The sequence below is a fragment of the Eleginops maclovinus genome, chromosome 10 (assembly GCF_036324505.1).
Source record: "Eleginops maclovinus isolate JMC-PN-2008 ecotype Puerto Natales chromosome 10, JC_Emac_rtc_rv5, whole genome shotgun sequence".
Lineage (NCBI taxonomy): Eukaryota > Metazoa > Chordata > Actinopteri > Perciformes > Eleginopidae > Eleginops > Eleginops maclovinus.
The window spans coordinates 12,816,593-12,844,491 of NC_086358.1; the positions used below are offsets into that span (position 1 = coordinate 12,816,593).

Genomic DNA, 27,899 nt, shown 5'->3' on the forward strand with positions numbered 1-27,899 from the left:
TGCATCTGTGAACACCTACACACACATGCACACACCTACATGTATATGGCATATGTTACTAACTCAATCAATCTGTCTGTATTAGTTCTGGCTTTTCTGTAATTTATACTTTAATTCCTGTAAATGACATAATATTTTGAGACTTTTAAAGTTGCAATGCCTATTTGACAGTTATGCTGTTGCAGGGTGTGGTACTGGACTGTGTGAGTTTCTTTAAAACACTTTGACATTGGATGAGCAAGCAAAAGGGAGGAATGCCCTCTGAACTCCTCCTCAACATCAGCAGAAGCCGAGCAACTGCTGTTTTTTGCTCTGGTTGGCAAAGGGGATTCAATAAGCTACACTGAATGGCAGGCAATCGGGTGTAAACATAACGCAAAGCAATTCAAGTGAAAAAGTCACAGAGGCCAATGAACAGGGCAGATAATGCCAGCGAATGCACACTCAATGGCTGAGGTCAAGTCACTCTTAATTAAATCAGAGTGGGAAGTACATTTTCTTCTTAAGTGAAAAAAAAAGATATACAAATAATCATTATATGTGTATTAAAACTGAGTGAAATGAGAGTGCAATGTTCTTTAGGGAATGTATATCTCCTACACAGTATGTCTGAACATAAAGATGCAGAACACCAATGTTCTGAGTACACTTCCCTGTGGTACACCATAAACTCCGTTGCAAATTAGTAGAATATAAAAAGACAAGGTTGCCTTGGTGGTAAACTTTCTAGGGTAATATTCTTCTGGACCTTTATTTGTTTATTCACCTGGTTTCAAACTAAAATCACCTTCTAGGATGAACAACACCCTTATATTGAGGAAGAACATATTTGAACTGCACAGGTGTGATACCAATTGCTGAACTCAGCTGCCATTTCAAAATGTTTATTGCAGAAAACAATTACCACGTCCTTCAGGCAGCCGGTGTTCATTTTTCTTCTCCATTCTTACCAATGCTGCGATTGTGTTTCATTATAATTTCAGGACAACCCACTCATGTGCATTTTTGTTCAAATGCCAATTCTTCTTGGTGTAAGTCCTTGCTCATGACAGTTAAAATGATTTCTGTCCTCCAGGGAGATTTGTTTTTTTTCCTCATTTATTTTCTTATGCATGAGAAGCCCGGCATTGTGCAATCCATAAAATTAGGCTTGGGTACAGGTTGTGTTTATATCAAGACATTATAAAGTTCAGTTCACCTGATAGAAGCTTCGTTATGAACTAGGGTTTTGCAATGTCAGTTTCTGAGATTTCTCCCACCATCCCAATGCAATGGAAGCAGATGGACAGTGTTTGCAGTGCTCTAATTGAAAAATCAACAATAAAGATACAGAAGCAAAAGACCAACTATATTCCAAATAGAAACAGGCAACAGAAAGGTCTATGAATGCGTCTTCTTGTCGAAGCTTTTATTGTGTGTCATGCTAACACCCAGCCAGCCTGTTAATAGCACCAGGAAGAGCCGACAGGCCCCAAGAGTATAATCTTCTGCGGAAAGTCTCCAACCACTTCCACTCTACTGGAAGAATCTATGCATTGGGAGGGCAGACACTCTTGACACTGACTCATCTTGTGTGTGCAGAGGAGGTGGAAAAGTGTGGTGGGGGTGGGTTTGTGGTTAGTAGGGCAAATTTAGTGGAGCTCACACCCTGAACTGACTGATTGAGAGAGACAGAGCAACACTTGGCTTGATGAATGGAGACCGGGTTGATTTCGTACCCTGTGAAAAGCTCCTTTAGAGCAGAAAAAAAATCACATTCCAGTCTATATGGATACACTTTGATGCTGTAAGGAGATTAAAGGAGCACGGCATGTAAAAAAGTGTACATACAGTAAAGTATTTGTGTGCCATTTATCATCGCTTGTTATGTCATCTTTCCTTGTAACATGTATTTTGATGTGTGGGAGTTCTTTTTGTGGCATCATTTATACCAATATCCTGTCCACTTCCTGCCTCCCCAACCCACGTAAAAACAGCAATTATATTATTGTTTCCTATCTATAGGAAATCGTCAAAAAATCTCTTGCTATGTTTTACTTTTTAATACCCTGCATGTGCTGTTTTTATTCATTATGTGTTCCATCACTCATAAAGGCAATATCAATAAAATATGAACCTGAAAAGAAGCCTAAAAATAAAAAGCTTAATAATTAATTAAGTACCATACCAGGGTCAAGAGAAATCATACTGTTATTAAATGTGATTTATTGTATGTCTGAGGCCATTTAAAGCAGGTCGAGTGTTAAACTGGAGTAACAATCTTTAGGAAGTTGTATTGTTGATAACATCAAATGGCTTTGCTCCCATCTCTCCACAGCTCTCAAATACAATTTGTACAGAGAGCTTTTGACACAGAAAGACTGAGAGTAAATTCAACCTACTGCTGGCAATGCTGTAAGGCAAGTGAATTACAGCAAGGCTCGCAGGGCAGTGTTTGTACAAGGACATGATCCAAAACTGGATTTCGCAATTTCCCATGAGAAGAACTCCTGCCTCCAGCTCCCTCTCTCTATTTCTACACCAACTCATATTCATACATCTTATTCTCAAAATATCATATATGTTGAATGTTGTTCCTGTTTGGAACTAAATATTAATTTAAGGCACTGCATCGGTTATTTTTCTTAAAATGATCGCGCTGTGAATAAGATGTGTATGAGAGGGTATTTACCTGCCACAATAGATGTACGAACTCCAATCTAAAGCTTTCAACGTTTAAGATGCAGTTTTTCTTTATACATATATGAAGTAAAGTGAATCTAACCGAAAATATAGTTGGGGCTCGGTTTTGGCTTATATAATGTACAATAAATAACCTAGTAGCTGACTTGAAAAAGTGACTATTGTGTAAGCTCAGCTTCACATTGCAACATGCTGTAGCAGCTGCTGTGTGAGTCAAAGTGACCACAACTAAATGAATGTTCCCAGTTAGTTGGGATTTATTCAGTCTGCTAACCTCCATATCCACTCCTCATACATCCTGCCCTTGATATTGTTTTCACTCTCAGAAGATCACACATAAAACTAAAATGTTGCTCTTGCATTTGTTTGAATCGATATGTTTAACAGAGTGTATGAAACTCACGTGGTAAGTAGCCAGCGAGACTGCTTGGCCAGGCCCAGACAGGCCAGCAAGCAGATGATCAGGTCCAGGATGAGGATCAGCAGGTAGGTGAGCCACCTGCAGGGACAGACAGAGAGAGAAAATTATAGTGCTGCTGGGAAATGTCTTTTTTGGCAAAGGGGGTTGAATTTTGTTCAAAGGAAACGCCGGTTTCATGTAAGCCAGGTGTTATTGATGTAGTTATTGCAATGGTTCCTATAATGTATAACTCTACCTTAGTTGACTAAGGTTTGCAAAACTTATTTTAATATCGTAACAAGGCAACTGTAACTATGCACAGCACATTATGTCAAGTAAGGATTTCTCAGACTGTTGAAGGTGGTGGTCTTATACTTCAACTATATTAATATAAGACAAAAATAGAATAACAATAGTATCAGGTATGGATTATACAGTGTTTATTTCAGTACCTGCGCTTGAGACTGCAAACGTAGCGTGCCCTGCTTACTAGCCGACACAGTAAAAAGTAAGCTAACATAGCAACTTTGACATGGTTCTTTATCTGATTTGAGTTAGTTTATACTCCAGTGAAATCCCATGTGGGCTTTATTAATGTGTATGTATTTATACAGGGATATATAACATTTAAATAACATTTCAAACATATCTTTTCATTAATAATATTGCACCATCATACTAAGGTTAACTAGCTAAACGGCCAAACAAGAACAAAGTTTTCTTCTACATTTGTTATTAACTGCTAAGGATTCTGACTGTTTGCTTTTGAGATGTAGCTTTTGCGCAATACCATGTTTGTAAGTGTCATTATATCTATGACATGGTTCCTTTTACTGAAAGGAGTCAAGTGGAAGCATACAATTCAGTTAGAGACATCATTTTCAACCAGCGTTTTCAACAAACTCTTGGAGATAATGTTGGCTTTTGTTAGCTTAGCTAACTGGCTGGTGATATTTACCATTTTCTATTTAAAGAATCGTTTTTCTTGAGGGGTTGAAAACTAAAACGTTATATTGACCCACTTATTTTAACATCAACAGGCACATGCTGTCATCTGAGGTGTGTGTTGATGCTTGAGGGTATAATCCTGTCCAGTATTGCCCTCCCCAGTGAATCCATCTGTTAGGTGGGCAGTGGTCAGTCTGGGACCGGACACACAGAAAGCCTGTCCAGATGGTTAATAATGAATGGACTCATTTCCATATGGCTGAATGTTTCATGCTGTGAAACAAATGGGGGTAGGGGCCTCTATATCACCTATGCACTTGGATGTATCAATACATCCAATTAAGGTTTCTTTGATTTTTTTCTCATTTTTTCGGCATCATTGAGCATCTTTTTCATCATAACTCCTGCACTTACATTCTCACTTTGTAGATTCTTCTTCCCTTCTAAATTATTTATTTTATTTCCCTCCCATTTTTTTTCCATCACTATACTGCATCCTTTCTACATCTCCCTCATCTATCTTTCCTTTTTTCCACTCTCCCCCTCCCCGTTGTCTCTTTCCCTTTCAGCCCCTTTTCCCTCACTCGCCCTTCTTTCCCTCGCCACCGACTCCTTGTTTTTTCTTCCTTGTTTCATCTTTTTCCCTCTTGGCACTGTACAGCATGAGAAGCTGGGACATCCACATGCACATGGAGCCTCTTGGGTGACACTGCCACCGTGTTTGTCTGTGTCATCTTAATCCAATTACAGTCAAACTGAGTGCTGCACAGAGGCGCCCTGCTACAGGGGGTTACACTAATGTATAATAGAAAAGTAAGTCTGCAAGAAATTGTATCGGAAAGCAAGAAGCAGTTCTGAATGTGCTAGATTCAGTTTGAAAGGTTAAATATGATAAAGGAAATAGCATTTTATCGAACTTCCTTAACAGAGAGGTCAGAGGTCACAGTCATCCACCTAGGTTTTATGAGGAGGCATCTGCCAGCTGACCCGGTGCACACACTCACCGAGGAACCCATTCAAAAGCCCATAAAACCATACATTTTCTTTTTTTTTTATACCATTACAGATAAGTAAAATAGTATAATTAAGAAAATGAGTACAAGTAACTCATATATCCATGCAGTTAAAAGGTGAGAAGGTTTTCTTACTTTTTACAAAACATATAAAGCAGTGTTTTATTCACATAAGCACTTCTTTAGGTTGTTAATTCCACAGTTTAATTTCCCTGACAGCAATTCCAACCCAACCCTTGGTGTCAAATCTAGGCATATAAACTCCATGATCAAATATAAAATGTGTGCAAAAGGGTGTTATAAAATGTAAAAACTTGCATTGACAGCACTGTCCTCAAAGTATCTGAGGTTGCAGAGTCAAGGTGTAAAAAATGTAGTGATGTTCTGAAAACTGCGGGATTATTTAAAATTCTCCTTTGGATTCCTTTCTTTGTTCGTAAGCAAGTTTGAAGAGTAGACAGAATGTTTCAGGATGAACACACTGAAGATGGACAACCAACTCTGACACAGCAACACTTTGATGAGTCAAACCAAAACATCACGACACACACGGACAGATACAAACTCACACACATGCAAGCACAACCACAGCTATTTGTCTGGGCATGAGGCAGAGATAATGAGTCCATTAACAGTTTACAGTGTCTGGCTGTCTGCCCTCGGTTTGCTTACTCTATTATTGCACAGCTCTGTGGTTTATTGAATTATTGGCAGAGAAAAGGAGTCACATTGCAGATCAATACAAACACACCAGCTTGTCTGTTACTGCAAACTCCACGGAAATACTATCAAGGCTTCACAAGGACTAAAACATTGGCACTGCGTTTTTTTAGGTGATATATATTTCAAACACCTCACAGAACCATGTTCTCAGTGGACTACTCAATTCACAGACAGTTAATGGATGATACACACGTGCAAACAACATATTTCATCCCATCCTCTAAATATCAAGTGATGTATTCAGGTCATCATTTATGTGAAAACATGAATTATCTATTCGACTGCATGTTCAAGTTTCTCAGTGATCGCAGCCATTATCGAGACATGATATCATAGGCTTGAATGAATTTTGCATCTCCAATAATCCATTATATGCATAGTTAACGTTAATTTGTAGCATTTATATATGATCATAAAATGTGAAAGGTCTTTTTCTGGTTGATCAGCATCTTCCCACGAGACAAGATATAAATAACTCTATCTATATGTAACAGATCTCTACTGATGAAACAGGATTTGGGTCATATGTGAAAATTCTTATAATTCTGTTAATAGCATTCTGCAGCAAAAAGTCTGAAGTAATTCTTCACTTTAAGCTAAGAACTAAAACTGATTCTCTATCCGTAAGACTATACATTTTCATTTAGAAATCCACGAGAAAGCTTTAAACTTTCAGAAAATGTTGGACACGATTTACCCTAAAATGTATATTTATGTGCGCAGGAAACAACATAATCCACATCCTAAACGTTCTACTCTTTTCCCTTACAGTTTTCCTACAGATGTGCACATCAGTAGCATCCACGGCATTGTTAATTGTTCACTATTCCACCCTGCACTGCAGACATCAACATTTTCCTCTGTTCTTACCTGTAGTACTCCACTCTTGCTGTTTGATCAGCGATGGATGCGAGGTCCACTTTAGCCTCCTCCCAGTCAGGCAGGCCCAGCAGCTGTTTGATCACGTTGTCCGCCATCTGCTGCATGAACTGCAGGGTCTGCACGTAGTCACCCCGCGTGGCGAAGATCTCGTCCAGCCTGGCGAGGTGCTGGTGCAGGCCACTCTTCATGCTGCCCATTGTGCCAGTCACCTGGAGGGCAGAAGAGGAGAGGAGGCGTGAGAGGAATAGGTACAACAGCACTGCGGCTGGGAGTGGAATACCAAGCATGCAAGCTAATGTACTGGCCCATTCCTGAGGTATTATAATGTATTGATAAGTAATTGATGATTGAGTTTCATTCTGGTAACAGCAAAGAACTAGTTCTGTGAAAACGGTCACCAGAAAAAAATGAGAGTTTGAACAGATAGAAATGTTTTTGTATCCTCCACCTTTCTACTAAAATAATAATGTGTTGACCGACTTCTTAGAGCCGAGCACAGCAAGGAATCTTTTCATATGTGGGTGCCTTTGCTCAACTTTCCCACCTGACAAAGTTTCCCGGGAAAAAAAAAGTGACCAAAGGTTAGGTAAACCCAAACATAAGGCTGGTGTGTGCTGCAGAGTAAAGAGAGGTGGGTGGGCGGAGCAGTGTGGGAGAGCTAAAACACTGAGTGTGGGTGTTAGTGAAGAGGTCCTCTTTGAGCAAACAGCTGGAAAACAGCCAAAACTACAGAGCCCAGAGGTGAAATAGTAGAGAGATTTCTTTTTAAGTTAAGACTGCTGTTGCCTATCAGACTTTTCTCTAAACTGATGATTCACTAATGTTTATCTGTATACACCATTTAATCATATATAATGTAAGCTCTTTCCCAAAGGGGGATTATTATCAGATGTGTACCTCGTCGGCCAACTACAGCAAGACCACATTATCTTTGCACTGTGAACATCTCCTGTAAAGGCCCTTTCCATTTCTTCAGGTTTAATGTCTCTGTACTTAGCTTGAAGGGAAACGTTGTTTACAGGGAGATGGCATTCACAGAGACATCCTGCTATTTGATCATTAAAAAGGGTAATAAATACTTCCATTCAGCTCAGGGTACTTGGCATTCACTGAAGAGAGCACTCATATTGTTGCCTTGTCTGTCAGGCACGGGATTTGCTTGGAGCTGGAGCTGAGGCGAGGGGAGGTTGGGTAGAAGTAATAGTCTGTCTGCATTCAACACTCGACCAGTACTAGATCACTGCAAATAAGACTGAGATTCTACAGCCTTGCTAGTGTGAGGCAGAGTTGTGGTTCTAACCAAACATGCTCACAGTGAGAATACTTATAGCGTAGGCCATAGTAACGAGGTGCACCATCTTCGTTTGACATGATAGCATGCTTACAATGTTAATAACCCAACATTTAGTCATAACCTATTGGACATATTGAATTATTGATGATTGCTCTAGATTAAAAGTTACAGGATTACCAAAGCTATCATTATATATCATCTTGGGACATTGAATATCTGTAGCAAACAAAGTTCAGAATATAAAAAACCTTCCTGGTGATGCCAAAGAAAGTCAGTAGATCATTCAAGTCATTAGGCTTCATCCTCTGGAGACCATGACTGTGTGCACTAGTGGTTTTAATGCAATGTTGTAAACTCATTGTGTTTTTTTAGCATCATGCAGGTTAAAAGAAATAGCAGTGTATCTTTCGACGTGGCCTTCTAGCAAACAAAGACATATTTGGTTATTATTGAAAGTAAATTTGATGAACAAGAATCTTCTATGTTATGCTTCGTTAAATTACAGAAATCAAGGTAAGTAGAGAAGAAAAGAATCCACTATCCTTGGAAAATCTGTCCAGGCACTCCAGCACAGACAAGCCTGGGTTGAGCAGAATCAGATTGAGGCTCATTTGTAAACAGCCTCTCATAGACATTCCAGGACTCGCCTGCTGTAGGTCCTGCATACATTAGCTAACACTTAACTGTATGTATTGGAGACATTGTTGACAGGATTTGATAATTGTTATTTGGTGGGGGAAAAAAAAGACAACTATTAAGAAATAACAGCTATTTGAGTACTTTTCAAGAGTACTCAATGATTACTACAATGCAATTATTGTGAATGCCCTTATGTGCACCATATTTAAATGCATTTCCATTCCATTGTTAATGAAAGACTTCAGTCAGGGACAAAGTGGTGAACCAATGGTCAGACTGACATTCCCATATAACGTCATGCTGGCAGAGCAAAAAATATCCATTAATCCATCCATCTATCAATCGGTTAATCCATTAGCTATACCCGCTGTTCCTAAGGGTTTTGGGTTTGCTGGAGGAATCACCCTGTGAACCAACAGTCCTACCCATGGGACAATGTATCTGTGCTCTGTAGTTTGTTAAGTGATCTCAGATTGAGACCACTTCCTCCTCAGATTTAGCAGAAGAAATCGCAGTTGAGAAATGAAGTCAAGTATCTGATTCTTGCCTCTTGTGTGAGAATCTTATCTAAAGCGCCTGGGGAGACAGTCAATCCAGCTAATCTCTCCTTCGTCTTGGTCTGATCCTCACCGTGTAAATGATCCGCGCCGATCAAGAAGATATAATTCCCAGTCCCAGTCTTTATCTCAGTATGATGTTTTGAGGGCATTCTGTTCCTCACATCTTTCAAAACAAACAATTTGCAGCGGATTGTGTTTGGTTGCATAGCTTTTGTATGGTGGGATATTCATTTCTACACGCCGGAGGGTAGACAACAACAAACACAAAGAAGAAATCGCAATAAATAACCTAACGGTGACAAATGGAGAGTGGTTTTGGGCTAAAGTGGCTGTCAAACATCAAATGTAGTTTCTAGCTTGAGGAAAGGAATGAAAATATAGATCAACGAGCATTATGTTATGGTTGCGGTTGACCATAGTGTATTTCAATTGAAGACCCTGCGCTTAGGGGGGAGGGTCATTTCTTACATCCTTCTCCTTGCCTCTATTCTCAAAGGATAAAGTATCATTTCTTATTACAAAATAGAAGCCTGAAATGTATTATCCAATCTTTCACACAGTTTTAATATGCCATTTCAAATAGGTACGTACTTGCATGAACAATAACAGTAGTTTCACAATTAATACGTCATAATAATTAATATCAGACCATTTATTCTTATCCAAGATTTAATACAGAAAATTAAAACTCAAAATAGTTGTTTGTGCTTCAGTTTTGTCTAGAACTTCACAATACTGCCTCTAAGGCGCCACAGAATATTAACCCTACTTCCTTCACTAGTATTGGATATCTATCTTTAAGCCTATTGTTGTTGGTACATGGCCTCAGAGAAAGCAATGCTTCAGAGAGGCCACTGGGAGCACGAAACAGAGAGAGGCTGTAAAAGAACATCACGTTATTTAAGACACATACCTCCCCGAGTGTCTATCTGAAACAGAAAATTGCTTGCCAAGACTGAGCAATCATTGCATAATCACTTTCCCTATATTCCTTACTCGTCCAGTAATTGCTTGATAAATGAGGATCAATAAGGGTATTTGTTAAAGTAAAACAAAGGATACCTTTTTCATGCTCTAACTGGTTGTCTCTACTCGATAGTGGAGAGACTTTTTTTCAATTAAAATTGAATGTGGGAGCTAGAGCGTGAAATGGAACATGCTTGTGGAGTGCCTCAGTAGCACGGTCACTGCAAAGATAGAGACCATCTTCACCGCTCTGAAACAAAACTCAGCAGAGCATCTCTTTAAAAATATATTCTTTCCTACCTCCTTTTTTCCCCTCACATACGTGGTGACCACAGAGCCTCAAAGTGGTCGGCTTGAATCTGTTTGTATATGAAACTTTGAGCAGGCTTCAAATGAAGACCTTTGAGAAACCGATGGCCCACACAGCAAAGATTGTTAACCAAAAGGAAGGAAGTTGGATCGTCACGCTATGGTTTGCTGTAACAATGGTTTTCTGGTGTGCTGGTGAGAGACACACATTCATTGAGTCGTTGGATCTACTGTCTTCTGGTCTTCTGGTCTAGAGGGAGCGAGAGTTCACACGTTGTTGGAAGTGGTTTGGCCTCAGAGATAACCTCTGGCACAGCGGCAGTGCTTTTCCTTCAACTTGACGTGAGAGTGAAGAAGTCAGAAAAAGTGCCCAATTAGCCAAGTGGGTGCCACCTGCCAGGCAGTACATGTATTAAAACGCATATCCAGATGTCAAACAGGTTTGTTCTCTCTCCCACGGATGGCAGCTTTTAATGAGAACTTCCTTACACACTGAGAAAAAATGGGAGTCCTCTACTGATGATGTACTGGCAGGATCTCTACAGCTGAAGTTACTGGTGTGGGGATGACAAGAGGAGATGGATCGATCGAGGTATTGATTTGGTGACCCTTATCCATGTCCGGTTCCTAGCGGCAAAAGCCTGGTACCAAATAATACATCCAGCTAGTATTGTGGTGGTATATAAACAGCAGAATTGTAACACCAAGCTTAACACTGAAAAAAAACAATGGTGGAAGTAACGACTGCAATTGTAATTGCAATTATGTAATTATTTGTAATTATTTACAAATGTGCATAATGTGCTTCCAAACCTTGCTTGAGCTCTGGCCAAATGCTCCCAGAACGACCCAGACCCCGACCCTGACCCACTCCGCTGGGTGACTGCAGCCTGCCAAATCCTCTCTCAACACCCATCTCCAAACAATAGAGTTATTATTAGTGTGGCCAGACTTCAAATATCACATCATTCCCATTACAGCATCCCAGTTGGCTGGTTTCCAGATTTAACAGCCCTATTGATGTTTTTTTTTGGCATCTCAGTTTGAGCGTTACGTCTCCAAATTGCACCTCTCTCAGTATGCAAGTGCTTTGTTTTAATTGATATTCTAACAAAGAGAGCCAGTGAGTGTTCATAAACAAATTATATGCATATATTTCAGACCGTAACCAATCAAGGGCTAAACAGCTGCTGAGAAAAAAACAGTGAGTGATAATGAGGCTAACTTCCTTCCTTTCCTCTCTTATAAACTGAGCCTTTAGAAGCAAACTCACTTCTAAACTCTGTTGGAGTTGGGCTTAAAAGGCATTTGTGTTGGCCAAAGGGCAATGAGGCCTTCATTGTCAATGATTTCCATACAGGTTTCAATCCCGACTCTGCCAATCAGACAGGCCAGCATTGCTCATTGTAGTTGCCCATCAAACGGCTTTGTCTCCAGGGCTCATGGTTGATTAGGTGGGGGGAGACTGGGAACTGTGTGTGGCACACTGGGCTCTTTGTCCTAGCCGAGAACTAGACTCCTTAACAGTCTATAGCTGCGTGCAATGAACTCACTCATCCACACACACAGTAAAGGCACAGGCGAGCACAATCACACGCATAAAATAAAGGCCACCATGTCCAATTGTGTGTGCCTGCACAAGTTCACACATCCCAGAGGGACTCCCTGACAAGCTTTTCAGACGAGCTATGTGTGAATGATTTTTTACAGCTAATATGACTTTGAGAAATGAACCTGGTTAAGTGCTTAGCAAGAATAACAGGAGACAATGCGTGAACAATTTATCTAGTCATGAGAAAGAGATGGATCTATCCCTCTGTGTTAAGGTAGTACGAGCTTTACATGCTGTTGTATCGATTAACTGGAGTAGATCAAAGATGTGTTAATGCTAGCTTGTTAATGCACGCCACATGAGATCTAATCCCAACTGACAATCTACAGCAACTGATCTTCTCCCAACATTAGTAATTAGAGTCTACCATGTTTTCAGTTTAAATTATGTATAAAGTGCATAAATCAGAACCACACAGCTAAGTACTTCTCTCAATTAAAATCAGTGTAAAGAGTCCTATAACATAGTGCCGTGGGCTCTATATCATCTGAGCAAAGTGTTTCATACCGAGCCCATGTTGAGTGGCTCACATACCCCCACATTAATCTCCATTAACGCAGATGGAGACCTAATCACCAGTCTTTGACAACTAGTCACGTTAGGTCTCCGCCCACGCTGATGCAGACACCGGACCAACACTGGTTTTTGAAGTCAAGTCCAAGTTGACTCTCAAATTAATATTTTTTTGATACAAGTCTGACTCAATCTAACATCTCCTCAAGTGTACAGCTCAGATGACAACACAATATGGTGTATGGTCAAGCTAAATTGCCAAATACTTTCATCAATAGTGTTGGCAGATAATGTACTTTAATATTACTTACTACAACTTGTCAGGAAAAAGCAAAATATCAAACTGTTTTGACTGACAGAAGAAAAATGCCTTGTCATTGGTGTATCATTTGTGAAACAGCGAGCTACATTTGGGCATCTGTGTGATGGGAAGTGTGGCAGATAAAAATAGAAAAAGGATCATGCACACAAAGTGAGCTAAAGGGAGCACAAGCAAAGACACAGGGTGATGCTTTGTTCCTGCTGAGGCCACAGAGGCAGGGAGAAGGTGGAGCGGAGCGGGTGAGAGTGTGTGTGAGTTGTCTGTGGAGCAAAGAGTTTTTGTGAGGCAGTCAATTTGTGTGTAGCGGTAAAAGGCCATAAAAAGACTATAAAAACATTTAAATGCATACTAAATGGAGTCCTCTGGGCTTTCCTCCTGCATGTGTATGTGTGTGTAAATACATCACATCCAGCATTTCTGAAGCCTTCACAGGGAGCTGTTTATTTCCAGCTAGATGGGCCTCTTATGTATAAACTGTATGTCGTGTGAAACTGAACTGAATGTTTCCAGTTTGTTTACTGCAATCGTGATGCCATTTTTCTTCACACGCAGAGGTACCCATATGTTTAGGTAAAGGAGTCTTTCATCATGTGACCCTAATGTTTTACTTACCAGACTGTCCACACCACCCAGCGTGTGATTGGCATTGTACAGCGAGTAAGTCAACTGGTACACGCCGTCATTGGTCTCACTGTTGCCATAGAAACCCACACCAACGGCGATGCTGCAAAGAGAAGAAGTATGGAGGGAGAGGTAAGCCTTTTGATAAATGAATGACAGGAGCACTATATCAGTGCTGCTTGGCTTGTAAATCATATATATCACAGGTGATATCTTTTCAGGCACTGAGATTTATCAGCTTCAAAGCCATGTATTAGAACGCTTGCTAAATTAAAAAATGTGTGAAGCTAAAAATAAGGATTCGTTCCTGTTTTGAAACAATGTGCCATCCTGTGTTAGAGATGTACTGCCTACACTGAGTGGCACAATGGAATACAGCACCTACACAAGACTTTATGAATATTTCATGCCTTCTTTTTTGCAAGCATTTGGGTATTATCCTAAAGCAGTGTCATCAATTTCTCCGTCAACCCTGACTTTTGCATAAAATAAAATAAGGTAATGAGGCACAAAGGAGACGGAAACATCGTCTACGCAGTAGTTAATGGTCAAGGTGAAAACAGTTATCCAAACCAAATAAATGTGTGTGTGTGTGTGTGTGTGTGTGTGTGTGTGTGTGTGTGTGTGTGTGTGTGTGTGTGTGTGTGTGTGTTAGGGGAGCATCTTTTTGGACCTCAAACCCAATCAAGGTTGTAGGGGAGATAAAAGTACATTCATTCAGAGTTTGTTCTTTTTCCATCCTCCTGTGCTGTACCACCATGTCACATGGCACAGAAAGACACAAAGAAAAGTCACTCTATAAAATCTTTTTACACACAACCTATGTTTTCAGGAATGTTTATGCAAACCTAATGACTGAATGGTTTTCTACAGGAGGCAAAACAAATATACTGTATCAGTAAAGCACTGGAGCTGCATTACACTATGATTCTGTGCTTATTTATGTAAACAACACTCTTTGAACCAGAAATTATGCAATACAGGGCTTTGGAATGTGTGTGCATAATTTGGAAACCGCTTTTGCATACTCAGTCAACCAAGGATTTCATTTGTTCAGCTGGAGCATCAGCACAAACAAAATAACCACCAACATAAACACCCACTCTTAAGTAGTTCCTCTGAGCTTCAGTTGTCCCTGAAGTGCTGTGGCATTGTTCCTCTGCTATATAATGGGATTTGAAAGATGCTACAAAATCAGACATAGATGCATAATGTCTCATAACAAAGTCTGAAAACCTTGTTCAGAGATTTCTTGCAAAGACAATTATGTTGCAGTAGATTTAGAGTAGAGATGGGCTTATTCACCTGCAATACTGACCACCTGCGCAAACTTCAAAAAAAAAATGTATGGAAGCTTCAGGGAACATGAGACGGCAACAGCAATAAAGTTACTGTAATGAGTCACACATCACACAAAATTGAACATATGATGAGACGGCGTTCAGTTCTGACTCAGGCTGACATATTTCTGAGGGGAACCAACCAATACTCTGAGTCAACAAGTTTATTAAGTACACCTAGAGCTACCTCCAGTGACATCCAATTCGAAAGCACTGAAGTAGATTGTCTTTATATGAAGCAGTTAATGTTCTGAAGTGTTGAATCAGCTTTAAGGGATGTTCAGAGTGGAGTTGTACTTCATAGTTATCATTCATTATCCAAATTCATTGTATAACAGTAGAAAGTGGCAGGCTCGTCCCGTTTTAAGAAACAGACTGGTGTTGCAGCACCAAAAACTTCCAAGAGTGAAACCTCTTTGAGATGTTACTGTGTACTACATTACAAGCATAATAATTGTACCCCTGTGCGCACTAATTTAAGGTTTTCCTTTAATTCAAAGCCTGTCTGCATGTGGTTATTTTGGTAGCTGTACTTTTGGAGCTGTTAAATTACACTGCATTATATTTAAAGGTGTTTTCTTGGAATACAATGTAGTTACCTTTTACACTGACACCTCCTTTTTCATTACACATTACCTGATGATCAATGCCAGTTAATATAAAGTAGGAAGAAGAGCTGAACAAGGATCCATTTCACTGCTGATAAGTGAGCAGACACACCAAATGGCTATTTGACGTGATGATTTATTATAGATCAATATGTTATGACCTCATTAATTCCTCACAGCTTGAGGGTTGCCTCTTCATAAAATATAAAACATCAATATAGATTTATCTGATCTCTTAATCGACATATCCACTTAAAGCTACCTCACAATGTATTTTAACCATGTATACAATATATTTAAACAGTTTATCATTCCTCTTAGCTATCTATTACAGCTGTTTATTTATAATGCAACTCTTACATGTAGCTTACTATTTTAGCTCTTTATCGTTTATCTTTTAGCCAAGTTTCTTAGCTTTCTATCCACTACTTAACTGGTTATGTGTTACTTTTAACCATCTTCTTGAAGCATTCATCCATTAAGCTGTTACAACGTCTCTGCTAACCAGTATTCATTCAAAGCTAGATAGTGTGAGTACATGTTTTTTATTTCTACTACACTATCTTTCCACGTATCCTCCTTGTAACAGCAGAGGTATTCCGTGTACCCCTGGTTGCTATAAACCACCAACGTCCCATCACAAATGGTGCTCCAGATGAAGGCCAGGGCCAGGTCAGGTCAGTACCAAAGGGATAATGAACTGGAGTCAGCCTATTTGAGACTTGAGAGCAGTCTTCTAAACCTTGTGGTTTCCCTTGACTCCTCCCTATTGCTCCGGATAAACGGAGGTAGACTATAAATCTATGCTCAACCATGCTTCCTGCAATGTTTGTCTGGATGGAATACCTAAAATCTGGCAGAACTGTTGTTGCTGTGCAGCCGTGTGGTGGCCGATGCTGAGCACAGGTGGAGCAGAACAACAGGGGATATTTTCCTTCTTAGTACAACAAGGACACAGCCTCATTAAAGGACCCCCCGCAGGTAAACCACCCGCTATGTCGTTTTTTAACAATAACCCCAGGGAGAGGCATGAAGCAAGCAGATACATTTAGGACAGAATAAACAAAGCATCAGTTTGGAGAGAGACACGAGTGAAAGATACAGACAGACCAAAAAAGACAGACTGACAGTGAACCAAGTAGACAGTGTGTACTGAATATACATGCGGTTAGAGACAGTTGGAAAAACGTAGAGTGTAGGACAATGGGATAAACCGAGCAAGACAGGAAAAAGCATAAAACATGTAAGTGAAGATTCACCTTGCTTAGAGCACTAACTTTTAGTAATAATAATCTGATGACGCATATTCTAGTCCATTTCATTTGTTGGACGCTTTCAGGGGTTTCTCTCCTTTCATCTGTGTGAGAAAGTGTAATGTATTGTGTAAAAGTAGCTGGGAGAAATGTGGACTTGCTAGAACCGAGGAAAATATTTGAAGGGCAGAATCTATTGAATAAGGGAATACAGGGTGCAAAGAGAGAGAATATCCCTTGTTTTCTATTCTTTCCAGTTGCCTTTGTGCCGCTTCTTCAAATATCCACAGTCTGATTCAATGAGAAAGAATATCAGAGTAGGCATGTACTGAGCAAAAGTCCAAACTGTCATGTTGATAAATGACAACGTGAATAAAAGACATTGCGCTGAATTCAGAAGAGGAACCAAAAATTCAGCCTGCAGCAGAAAATTGCCCCCAGCCAATATTAATAGACCCAGACATGTTTGAATATTTGAGATTGTGTCCCAAAATGGTAGCAATGACTCTCCTGAGATAACAAATAAAGACATTTTCTAATTTAACTCAGCCCTCCTGAAGTCCCAGTAAGGATGATCAAAAAGAAACCCCGCTTCATATTCAGTAGGCTTAGAACATAAAATACAAAAAGCTACTATCTAAATTTTTCATGCACACATTTCCATTTTTTAAGGCTAGAAAAATTCCAAAAGAGTGGTTTAATGACTAAAATGAAGTTACTAAAAATACATGACCCCAAAAAAAGTAAATGAGGGCTTCAAAACACTACTGCAGCTATGCTTTGATTGCCAATATCGTAGGCATGCTGTTAAAGATCATCGTGTGCCAACAAATTCGATCCAATGGAGGACACAATATCATGTAAACAGACGTCTTCCTTTCTTCCCCTCTCCCTTCTCTTGTGTTCTCCATTCTCATTTCCGTTTGGCAACTGACACCTATTGCAATTAAAAAATGCAAATAAATATTTCAAGTGCGTTAGAAAGGAGAACGACTTCTGAACGTCATTTGCATAATCAGTGAAGACAGAGCTTTAAAGACTGTACTGTGTCTCACTCAACTGACTATATAAATAGAACACCTTCATTAAAAGGATTTTTTATTTATCGGCTAATTTTGCACCAGACTGTAGGGTGTAGGGTCTTAAAGTATTGGCAAAACATAAAGTCCTTTGCACATCTGAATACTGACAACCTGTAAGATTATCAATGACCCCAGACTCCATATTCCAGGAGACCTAAAACTTGTAAACAGTCAAGATGAAATAGATGCTCAGTTTACCTTGTATAGATTTCTAAACACACATGCACCTTGTGGCCTTGCCATGGTGCGCCTAAGTTGTGTTGGACATTGTTGGCATGTTATTAATGGGCCACTGCAATTTAATCTTGTGTAATAACCCATTTTGCTCTTCCTCATTAAATTTTGTATTTCGATATTCATGTGTGAATGAATTATTTGTGGGTATTTTTGTGTTTGCAAACACGATTGCCTTTAATTGCCTCTGATTGTGGACATTATTACACATTAAATGCATTTATAAACCTACAAGCAAGAGGAAACATATGAATTTCGACCACAAAAGACCTTCTAAAAAAAGTTTTTCTAAATGTTTATGCTTCCATAAATTGCAAATCCTTGAATATCCTTCTTTGGAAATCAGTCATAATTTATATTATAATATACAAAATAGTAATGCTATAAAATAGTCCAGATGTCCTCAGAATGAGCAGCTTGATGAGCTATAGCAATGACATGAGTACAATTGAGTGACATCTGCTCTGGATTCTCCAGCGTTAATTTGGATGGACATCACAGCTCCATTCATTGTCAAACTTAATTAGAGTGGACGCAAAGCAGAGACAGAAACAAGAGGGGAGGTCAAACAGGGAAAGGAAAATGGTTAAAAAGGAAGAGGGCTTACGAAGCGAAATGAGGAGTAAGTAAACAGAATCTGGACTTGTGAGATAAAAAATGAATCTGGTACCAAGTCTAATTCAAAACCCACCGGACATCACTCTTTAACCTCAGTAGACATAATCAAAGTTGGAATTCACATGAAGAAGAGTTGATTTCCCTCAGGATTTCATTAACTCATAACGTTTCTACAATGTGTCTAGCTCTTTTGATTTACTCTATTACTGTTCTAATGAGCAATACCACACATTACATATTTTCTAGTCAATTTCATAGTATCTCACATAAGAGAGGTCCCTGTATGAAGCCAGAGATGAGCTTACAGATGGATATCATTTTCTTTAGAGGGTGGAGAATTCTTGTAGATTGGTTTCAAATCTAATCCACCACCCGGCCAATCAACTCATGAAGGGGCTTCTGACAGCCAACAACATCTTGAGTCAATCTGTCAAGTCAAAGTGAAACAACTGCGACTTGAAATGTACTGTATGTAACTCACTGTACTCCATTAAACAACAGTTCTCATTTGCTTCTTTCTGTAATTACTACTTTTCTAATTTTGATTTTGCAACATACTTTTTTAATGAGAGGAAAGCTGCCACATTTGAGTCACTCATTAATACACATTTTAAGAATTACACGCATGCATAATACAATATCACATAATAAAGAGTGGTTTGGAACTGAAGCGATTTGCATCTGTTGAATAAAAGTGTAGTTTGATGTGCTTTAGTGCTGTTTTACTATGGTAATTTGACATACAGAATGGTCTTTAGTAACCAGTATTGAGTTTTAAATTGAGGGGGTAAAAAAGTTCACATTTTCTTTATAAAAAAACTCTTGCACAAGCATTTATTATATTATATTTATTATGTGAAAAAGACATATTCATCTTCAGGCAGTACAGAACACAAGGTTTAGCTGAGCTTTCAGGATTTCCATTTAAACAATCAACCCTCTCTGAAAAAAGAAGGACGTACGATAATGCTCGAGGCTTAATTCAATAGCGTAGTTGCTGAACATGACTGTCACATGGCTGATGTTTCCACTCCTCATGAAACAAATTCAATTAGCTGCTCTGAAGAACTTTTTATCTGGTGCTGAGTGTCTTGCATCAGTCATTCTTTCCCTTAAAGTTTGTAACAGTTAATGTTTCCTATCCAAGTGAACTAAATGAACTTCTCCATTGTGTGTACACCAGCTAAAGGCTATGATAGTGAGGTTATTCATTTTTAGATTGCAGCTTAACATAATGTCATTCCCCATCAGGAACGTTTTCAGTTCACCATGGAGTCGATGGTATCAGGCAGCCTCCAGCCAAAACAAATCACATCTTACTGCAGTGCTCCTCCTCTGATAAATCTAAGGGAAAACACTGGGTCAGATATCTTAAATCAAGCAAAACATCCCTCCTCTAAAATAGTCTAGTTTAAGAAGTTTATTGAACACACTTTAATGATCTTTTCTGTGTTTTGAAGGTGCCTCAGATCTGTGCTAATGGGACTAATGAAAATTCAGATTTTAGTCATCATTAGTAACATGTGACTGGTTTTCCATTATTTGTTCTGCATTATCCAGCCAGCCATGTGAACAGGAGGTTTTTTAAAAGGCTAAATAAATAGGCTATGCTTGATTAATTTTACAGCACCGAGTTCAGGCAAGTATTAAACTGGAGGGAAAGGTTATTTATAAGTATTTAAAAAGTAAACAAAATTCTGAGCTGTACTTAGTTTCAAAACGTGTATATAATACTCCTTCAAAGATAGATGGGGTAGGGTATATAATTCCTGAAATATTTGATAATATTCTGATGTAGATCATGCTGTTTGTATTACTGTGAGTGTGTACAACAAACTGTACTATTGGTTTCTCTAGATTTTATTGCATTTGTCATGTCTTTTTTTCTCTGTATTTTGCAAACTCAGTTGATACACCCTTTCCAAAGGTTTAAAGCATCAAGGTGAAGAGCTTCATCTGGTAGTTGGCTGCACAATAACAGTACTGTCAGCAGAATATTCATAATACACCCACATCATCGAAAAGGCTTCGCCCACAACAACGCTGCATCAACAGTCAGAATGCTAACAGGTGGTTTAATGCCGGTGTAAACTAATCCTGGTGAATAACAAAAATCCCCCAAACCAGACGCCATAGCTTGCTATAGGGAGCTGTTTTGACTGAGGTTGAAAGAGAACACTGCTTGCACCAGTATCAAAAACATCCGCTACGTTGAGCATTTTATGTCTGGTTCTCAAAGCACAATTCTTACAAAATAAACTGTGGATTTCAAACACATCAACTACATCCAAGTCTCACTGAGGTAAAGTAAGGAAATGAAGATGTGTGCCTTTGTTATTGTGTATCCAAACCACAATGTTCTGCGAATAAAAACATAGGATATTTCAAAAGAGACGTGGTCTGGAAGGCATATAGACACAAAAGAGATATGCTTCAAACCTGGAGAGTATACGAATAGGAAAACAGAGACAAACAGTATGGGCAAGTATACAGACAGCATACACACTATTGACTATACTAGGTCATATAATGTGGGGATACAGAAACAGACAGAGTGTTTGCAGTGAAAACATCACTCCATTCCAGTAGGAATACTGAACGACCAATAAAGACCATGGGAAAACATGGACAGACTGTGTGTTTGTACGTGTGTGTGTGTGCACTGTAATCAGCAGTTAGTCATAATGTCATTCTGCCTCTCACCATGTGATGAGGCCGGCGGTGACAGCGGACCAGGTGACGCAGCAGGAGTTGGGCTTCTTGCTCTCCTCCTCTTCGTCTTTGTGGCAGCAGCACAAACAGCTCAGGTAGATGGCGAGACACAGTAAGTTGAGGCCAAGACCCGCAGCCGCCACGCAGGCCAGGAATATGAGAGACTGCAGAGAGGAGGAGAGAGAAAACGGGGGAATGGATGAAGTGGAATATAAGGTCACTTGTGGCGAATGTTTCTTCTAAACGTCCACTTTAGTTTATTGTAACTTGTCCGGAAAAGGAAATTCACTTAACCGTTAAAGGCAAGGCAAATATAAATATAAATGCAGCACATGTAATTACAAGTAAACTCAATGTTCTTCTTTACAAAAATCACATCTAACAAACACAGTCGAACAAGAAAAACAGACAATTTAACATTCTGATTGGCGGAGTTATGACATGGAGGGTGGGGGTTCCAAGGGAGAAGCAAGTTTGAAAAGGTGGGTTTTTCCCAAAATGTCACAATCACACAAGCAAACTAACAGATAGAAACTCACATGTCCTGTAAGGTAAGTTTACTGATTTTGTCAATGGAGTCTGTTGGCTTTTTGTGAGAGCCTAGATAGTAAAGGCTTGAGAATCAAACTACAAAAACCAAAAGTGATGAAAGTGTTCTAACTACAACATACACCGATTTTGCAGCCTCGTCCACTCAGAGTATTGCTTATCTCAAGTCTGTTTGTTTAAACTGAAACAATGCACTGACTATAAATATGTATATCTTATACAATAGTACTTCAAAGGATCTGGACTATTCCTTTAAGTAAAAGTAGCACCACGACATGACAAGTAAAATAATGACCTGCATTCATACTGATGTGAAAGTACAGTAAAAGTATCGTCAACACAATGTACTGACGTATCAAAGGGAATTACAGTTTCACAAAATTCCCTTTGATTTTTGTTTAGCTTCCATTTCAAACTTTTAACTTTGGAAATCGAAAACGACTAAAATCTCAAATAAATCCCGCCCTCTGTTAAATATCTCAGTAAACATTACGACATGATTTCACGACGTTCTGACTTCAAACATTTTCAAACTGACGTCCACATTAGCTCTGATGTATGGTAAATAGTATGGTAAAAAGACTCAAACAAAACGTATAAATATGTCTTCATCTGCCCCAGAAACAAAACCAACTGCATTCTGGGAGCTTGTTATCCTCCCTGTCTCCAGCTGGAGAGCAGACACCTCCTCATACATCCATGCATCTACTTCTCTGCCTCTCATCCTTCCTTTAGCCCCCGTGCCACCTTCTGCATGAGATGAGTGTCGTGACGAAAATAGCAACAAGCCTTTCCTAACAGCCTCGAAAGAATTCTACATCCATCTGTCAGACGAAGGGTTTATTCAAGCTCAGTCCCTCTTCAACCACCCCCCCCCCCCCTCCACTTTTACTCTTCCTTTTTTTAGTTTGTCTGACATCTTTTGGTGCCGAGCCATCTGCTTTCATGCTGTGATGCTGTGTGTCCTGCAAGTCAAGTAGTGGGATTCAAATCCAAAAATGGAAGGGTTTATGTCAACGACAGCTTTCAAAGAGGCAAGTAGACGCAAATTGAATAATCCTTCACAAGCCTGAAAACAGCTGCTTATACCATCTGACAAAGTGTGGTTGATTGATATTTATAGATATCATGATAATGTGTGTTCTTTTGCTCCCTCTCCCTTTAACCAATCCTTCTTTCTCCTCCTCTCCCTGTCTATGTTGGGGTGCAGTGCCTCATCTTGTCCCATTTCACGGCTACATGCCTTTTTAAGTATATGGCCACACATCTGCCGACGGAGAAAAAGAGGAAAAGGAACCATTTGGCTCCAGTCATTGACCTTTCAACTTTCTCATATTCTCCAGTGTGCCATAAAACATGTGCAGAGATTAGTGGAAATTTTAGCGACGGGGTTTAAGAGCTGGGATTGTAAAATGTGTTAATGGGTGCGCTCGGATAGATACAGACAGATGGATGGCAGTGTGCACCAAGGTGAGACAAAGAGATGCTCCTTATGCGGTCCGGAAGGCGGGGTGGGGGCTTGGAGTGATGGTTGCTGGTGTAAACTGGGTGTAATTGAGGTGAACACGATAAATGAGACGGAGAATGTGGGGCTCAGGTGGATCATTTCAATGTGGAAAGGGGGGGGGGGAAAGACTAAAATTGTTTCCACAGAGGAGACAAAGGGGGGAAACTCCTGCAGTACGAACAAACACTGGGCCACCCAGACACTCTAATCGTCATGGTAACGTGCAGGTTACTTGGTTCCCTTGCGTAAGCGAGAGAGGACGAGTGAAAGGGCGAATTATCTCAGCCTGATTGAAATAAGCAGCATGTGACGGGCCTGTCTTGTGATTCCTTCTGCAACAATGGCAATGGAGAGAGGGAAAGAATAAAGAGGAAAGGAAAATGATTGAAAGGAGCTTTAAATTATATTTTACTTAAGGGGCCCTATTGTACAAATCTTAGGAGTAATTTTTGTATTTTTTGCCTCTACTGTGACATCTTTACATGCTTTAATGTTCAAGAAGCTCTTTATTTTCCTCATACTGTCTGTGCTGCATCTCCTCTTTTCACCCTTTCTCTGAAACCAGAGCCCAGTCTGCTCTGATTGGTTAGCTGGCTGGCTCTGTTGTGATTGGTCAAAAGCTTAGAGATGTCCCACCCCTTAGCCTATCATGTACAATTTGTTTGACATCTAGCCAATAGATGCCTGAGTGTTACATAGTGATGTCACTATGTTATGGAACTAAGCAAAGGAACTACAATCACGGAGTTTTAAGCAGGGGGGGAACTGTGGAGGGAAGGAACTTTAGGAAGTTAGCCTTAGCAAACCATTAACATGGAAATAAACCTATATAAGGAACTACAGGAAAAGGAAAACTCCAAAAGGCGAAATAGGGCCCCTTTAAACACGTTTGAACCATGGTATTTTGACATACACTGGACTTTGGAAGGAGCTCAAAAATGTATTCTTTTCAGGAGAAATATTTATTCCAAGGTAGCTTTTAAAACAAGAACAACACTCTCCACTTTCTATCTGTCCATCACACTTTTTCTCTCTCTATACTGTCCTTCTTCTCAGCAGTAGGGCGCAACAATAATGGCTTCTGAATTATGTAGCACATCCATTCAGAGGGAGGTTGCACACAGAGACGGTACCTGCACAAACACAACCCCACACACACACTGAACAAGCCCATCCTCGAAACCATCACTTCCCAAGTGCTCCAACCTTCCATTAAGTTTAAAAACACCATTTATCTTTTACTTACTGGAGTTTGCACACATTCGCTCCTTGGTTAAGAATCAAATTGGAAGCTCCAACCGCTTAACTGCTACCTAAATTAGGTCTGAGTAGTTCCCCCTTGTAAAAGCAGACTAGATATGTTAACACCCTTCTCCTTACTTACTGATTCCTAACTCAAGAGGCCCACTTGGCTGTCTTCTCCGTTTTGTTTCCTCTCAATTGTCCCAACAGACAGGGGGTGGGGAGAGCACGAGGCCTGAAGCGATCGCACGAGGAGAGAAAGGAAAGGAAAGGAGATCTAGCTGAGCGGAAAGGCAATCCCTGAGATGAGGATGTGGAGAGAGAAAATAAATGAGAACAAATAGAAATAGGAATAGAGTGATGGATGAAAATTTAAGGACATGAAAACAGTGAGACAGAAAGGTGTATGTATGAGGAAGACTGAAGACACAGGAAGGAGATAAAGAGTGACAAAGTATATCGGTCCATGATGGGAAGACAAGGCTTCTTCATCCACCTCAGACTTCTTACCCCTCAGTGCACGGCCCAGTTTCTCTCTTATTACAAATCCATTGTAGATGGCTTTTCCCCTGAGGCTGTTTTGTTGCATAATGCTACCACTTCTTCCCCTAAAATAGTGGGCCAACCTATGAATATCATTGTTGGATGTACAAAAATAAATGCACAAGCACGTGGTAAGAAAATCAGCCATTTGCACTGCCCAAAACCATGACTAATGGACTACAAGTGATGACAACTAGGTTAACCTAACAAGTTAAAACAACTACTTTAGCCATCTGTGACTCACAAAGCTGCGTACGTAAGGACACACAGTTTTATCCAGTTATAGGTACAGATAATTACTGTTTACATCCCTGATCTATTATTATATAACTGTCAGTTAAACCTCTCTCAAATATATAATAAAGTGCTTAATATCCATATATAGCTACAGTATATTACCCATAAAATGATATGGGTAATATACTGTTGATGGCCTCACTGATACACAGGATGCTTTATTGGAGCATTATGGCATGTAACAGAAAACTGGAAAGTGCTGTACAGTGAAACAGATGCAAACTCACAACTGTCTAAGTGGTACATAGTTAGAGCCTTACGCAGAGCACCCAATAAAAATCCATTTTTAAAACACAAGTAGTGGCCATAATTAATCTATAGCTACGGAAAGCACTTCCATCTGTTGCAATGCATCTGCTAAGCAGGACTAGGCCGTGTGACAGTGGAATTCTACTAGCTTGGAGTAGTGCTAAATGCACGCTAAGCGATATGAAGTGTCTTCCCCAAGCAAGGCTGCTGCACAGCAGGTGGCAGACAGCTGCACGGAGGTGGAAGACGTCTCCAGGCACATTGTGCAATGATGTGCAATATATGTGTGTATGTGTGTGTAAGGGTGTGCGGCCTGGATGGCCGGTGACATTCTTTAAACATAATAGGGGTTAAACGGGTGTCGGGTCAGTAAGAAAACCAAGAAGACATGGACAAAGACAGAACATCCACCTTGAAAGTGGAAGCATAGTGAGCTGAACAACTCTTTTCTTACTGTGAGAAAACTATAGACATCATTTTGGTGTTTTTCAATTCACAATTCTCTCTTCTTTTCCTATTCCAATGATTTCTAGTTCCAATGATTTAGTTTGGCGTTTCCATGAAGTCGGGAGACGAGCAAAAATCTCCCAAGCTCCAAAAACACTACAATCCCATAATTCAAGTTGAAGCCGAGATAACTCTCACTTACACCCCCACCCCCCGCTTCACAGAGTTCAATGGAGCAGTCCGACTCACTGTCCCCCTCCATGCTGCTGCCAGTCTCACTCTAACACTCGGGAAAAACGCCCAAGGGCCCGGGGCTCTTTCCGGCAGAGTGCACTCGGCCGGGGCCATCCCATGTTCACAGCTGGGACACCATTAAGTCCCAGCAAAGCGACCCATGGGTTATGAATGAGAGGAAGAAAGGGGAGGAAGAAGGGGCTTCATTGCTAAAAGATCCTTCAAATTTGTCACGCTGGACTGATTTGTTGCCCTGGAACTTTTCCATCACAAACTGAGGGTCTCAGGAGCCTGGTGAGGTGTGGTGTTATGCTCTTAAAATATTTTATATTTTTCTGCTTTGGCAAGACAAATTTTGGCTCGTAGAGTGGTACAGTGATTATGTTATTTTGTAGGCTGACACAAAAGTTAGCATGTCAGAACCCCATTGACAAAAAGCCAATGGGGTTTTAGTATAGGATTTCAGAATATTGCAAGAAATCTGTGGCAAACAATAGTTCGTGAAACATAAACATTTTGCTCAGCAGGATAATCTCCAAATATTACCCCCTTTATAGGTTTTGAAACTGAAATACGATCACCAGAATATCTAACATTAAGCTAACGAACAACATCACTATTGCAAGGGTTCCTATCGTCAATGCTTATTTTAAGGCGGACTCTTTATTGCAAGATGACGTTTAGTAGTCTCATTTAGCCTTTTTTCTGAAACATAAGCTTCACACATTTAAGGGTGGGGTATTTACTGATGTGTTTAAGGTCATAAAACGAAACACTAAACGTTGTCAAGCTTTTGTTAGCCTAAGACCTTATTTCAGGCATCTAACCAAATCCCATTCAAACAACACTGAATTCGAGACAAGGGAACAGGAAGTGTATAAATGCTAACCAATTTCTAGACTTGAGGACTCATCCTGCACCACTCTATTCCTGTAGTTCTGTAAAACCTCCACGAATCTCTTCTGTTAACTGTTTCTGTGCGGGCCATGCCTACTGGCACACCTTTGGAGTGCAGTGAAGCGAGTTATCGCCCTTTTTTCCTTGACACCTTCTGTGAACCCCAAAGCCCAAAGCTTTCCCTTGGGGGAGTCAAAGGTCTTGTTTGATGCTATACTCCCCCACAACAAAGGAAACCCAACCCCCTAGCTTCCTATGGGAAAGCAGATTTTCATTGTGGCAGCGAGAATCCACTTGTCCCACGTTCGGATCTTCATCACCAAAGTAGAATCATGACACAAGGAAAAATGTAGAGAAACAATCATAAACCCCCGGGATCGTTTACAGGCATTCAGATCCGTCATATCGTGTTAAAAGTTGTTCGAGCAGCATGAGGGATGCCTTATTAGCACAGACCTGGGCCATACCATCCAGCCAATAGGGTGATGCTAATCACTGGCTTCAAGCAGTACGGAGACAGATTGGGGTTAATGACCTTCTGGAAAACCAGAGGGGACACTGTAAGTGCATCTTTCTATATAATGCATGATAGAAACAAGGACT

At 40.0% G+C, this 27,899-nt stretch overlaps 1 protein-coding gene across 3 annotated transcripts in view; it reads right to left on the reverse strand.

The window, feature by feature from the left end:
- Nucleotides 1–27,899, reverse strand: part of ttyh2 (tweety family member 2) — a 51,100-nt gene that overhangs the window by 15,950 nt on the left and 7,251 nt on the right. For all 3 annotated transcript variants that reach the window (XM_063894132.1, XM_063894131.1, XM_063894130.1), the window contains exons 2-5: nucleotides 21,323–21,495; nucleotides 13,476–13,587; nucleotides 6,637–6,857; nucleotides 3,086–3,181 (exon numbers count right to left, since the gene is read on the reverse strand). In XM_063894132.1, the coding sequence (XP_063750202.1) occupies nucleotides 3,086–3,181; nucleotides 6,637–6,857; nucleotides 13,476–13,587; nucleotides 21,323–21,495 (602 nt within the window). The remainder of the gene's footprint in view (nucleotides 1–3,085; nucleotides 3,182–6,636; nucleotides 6,858–13,475; nucleotides 13,588–21,322; nucleotides 21,496–27,899) is intronic.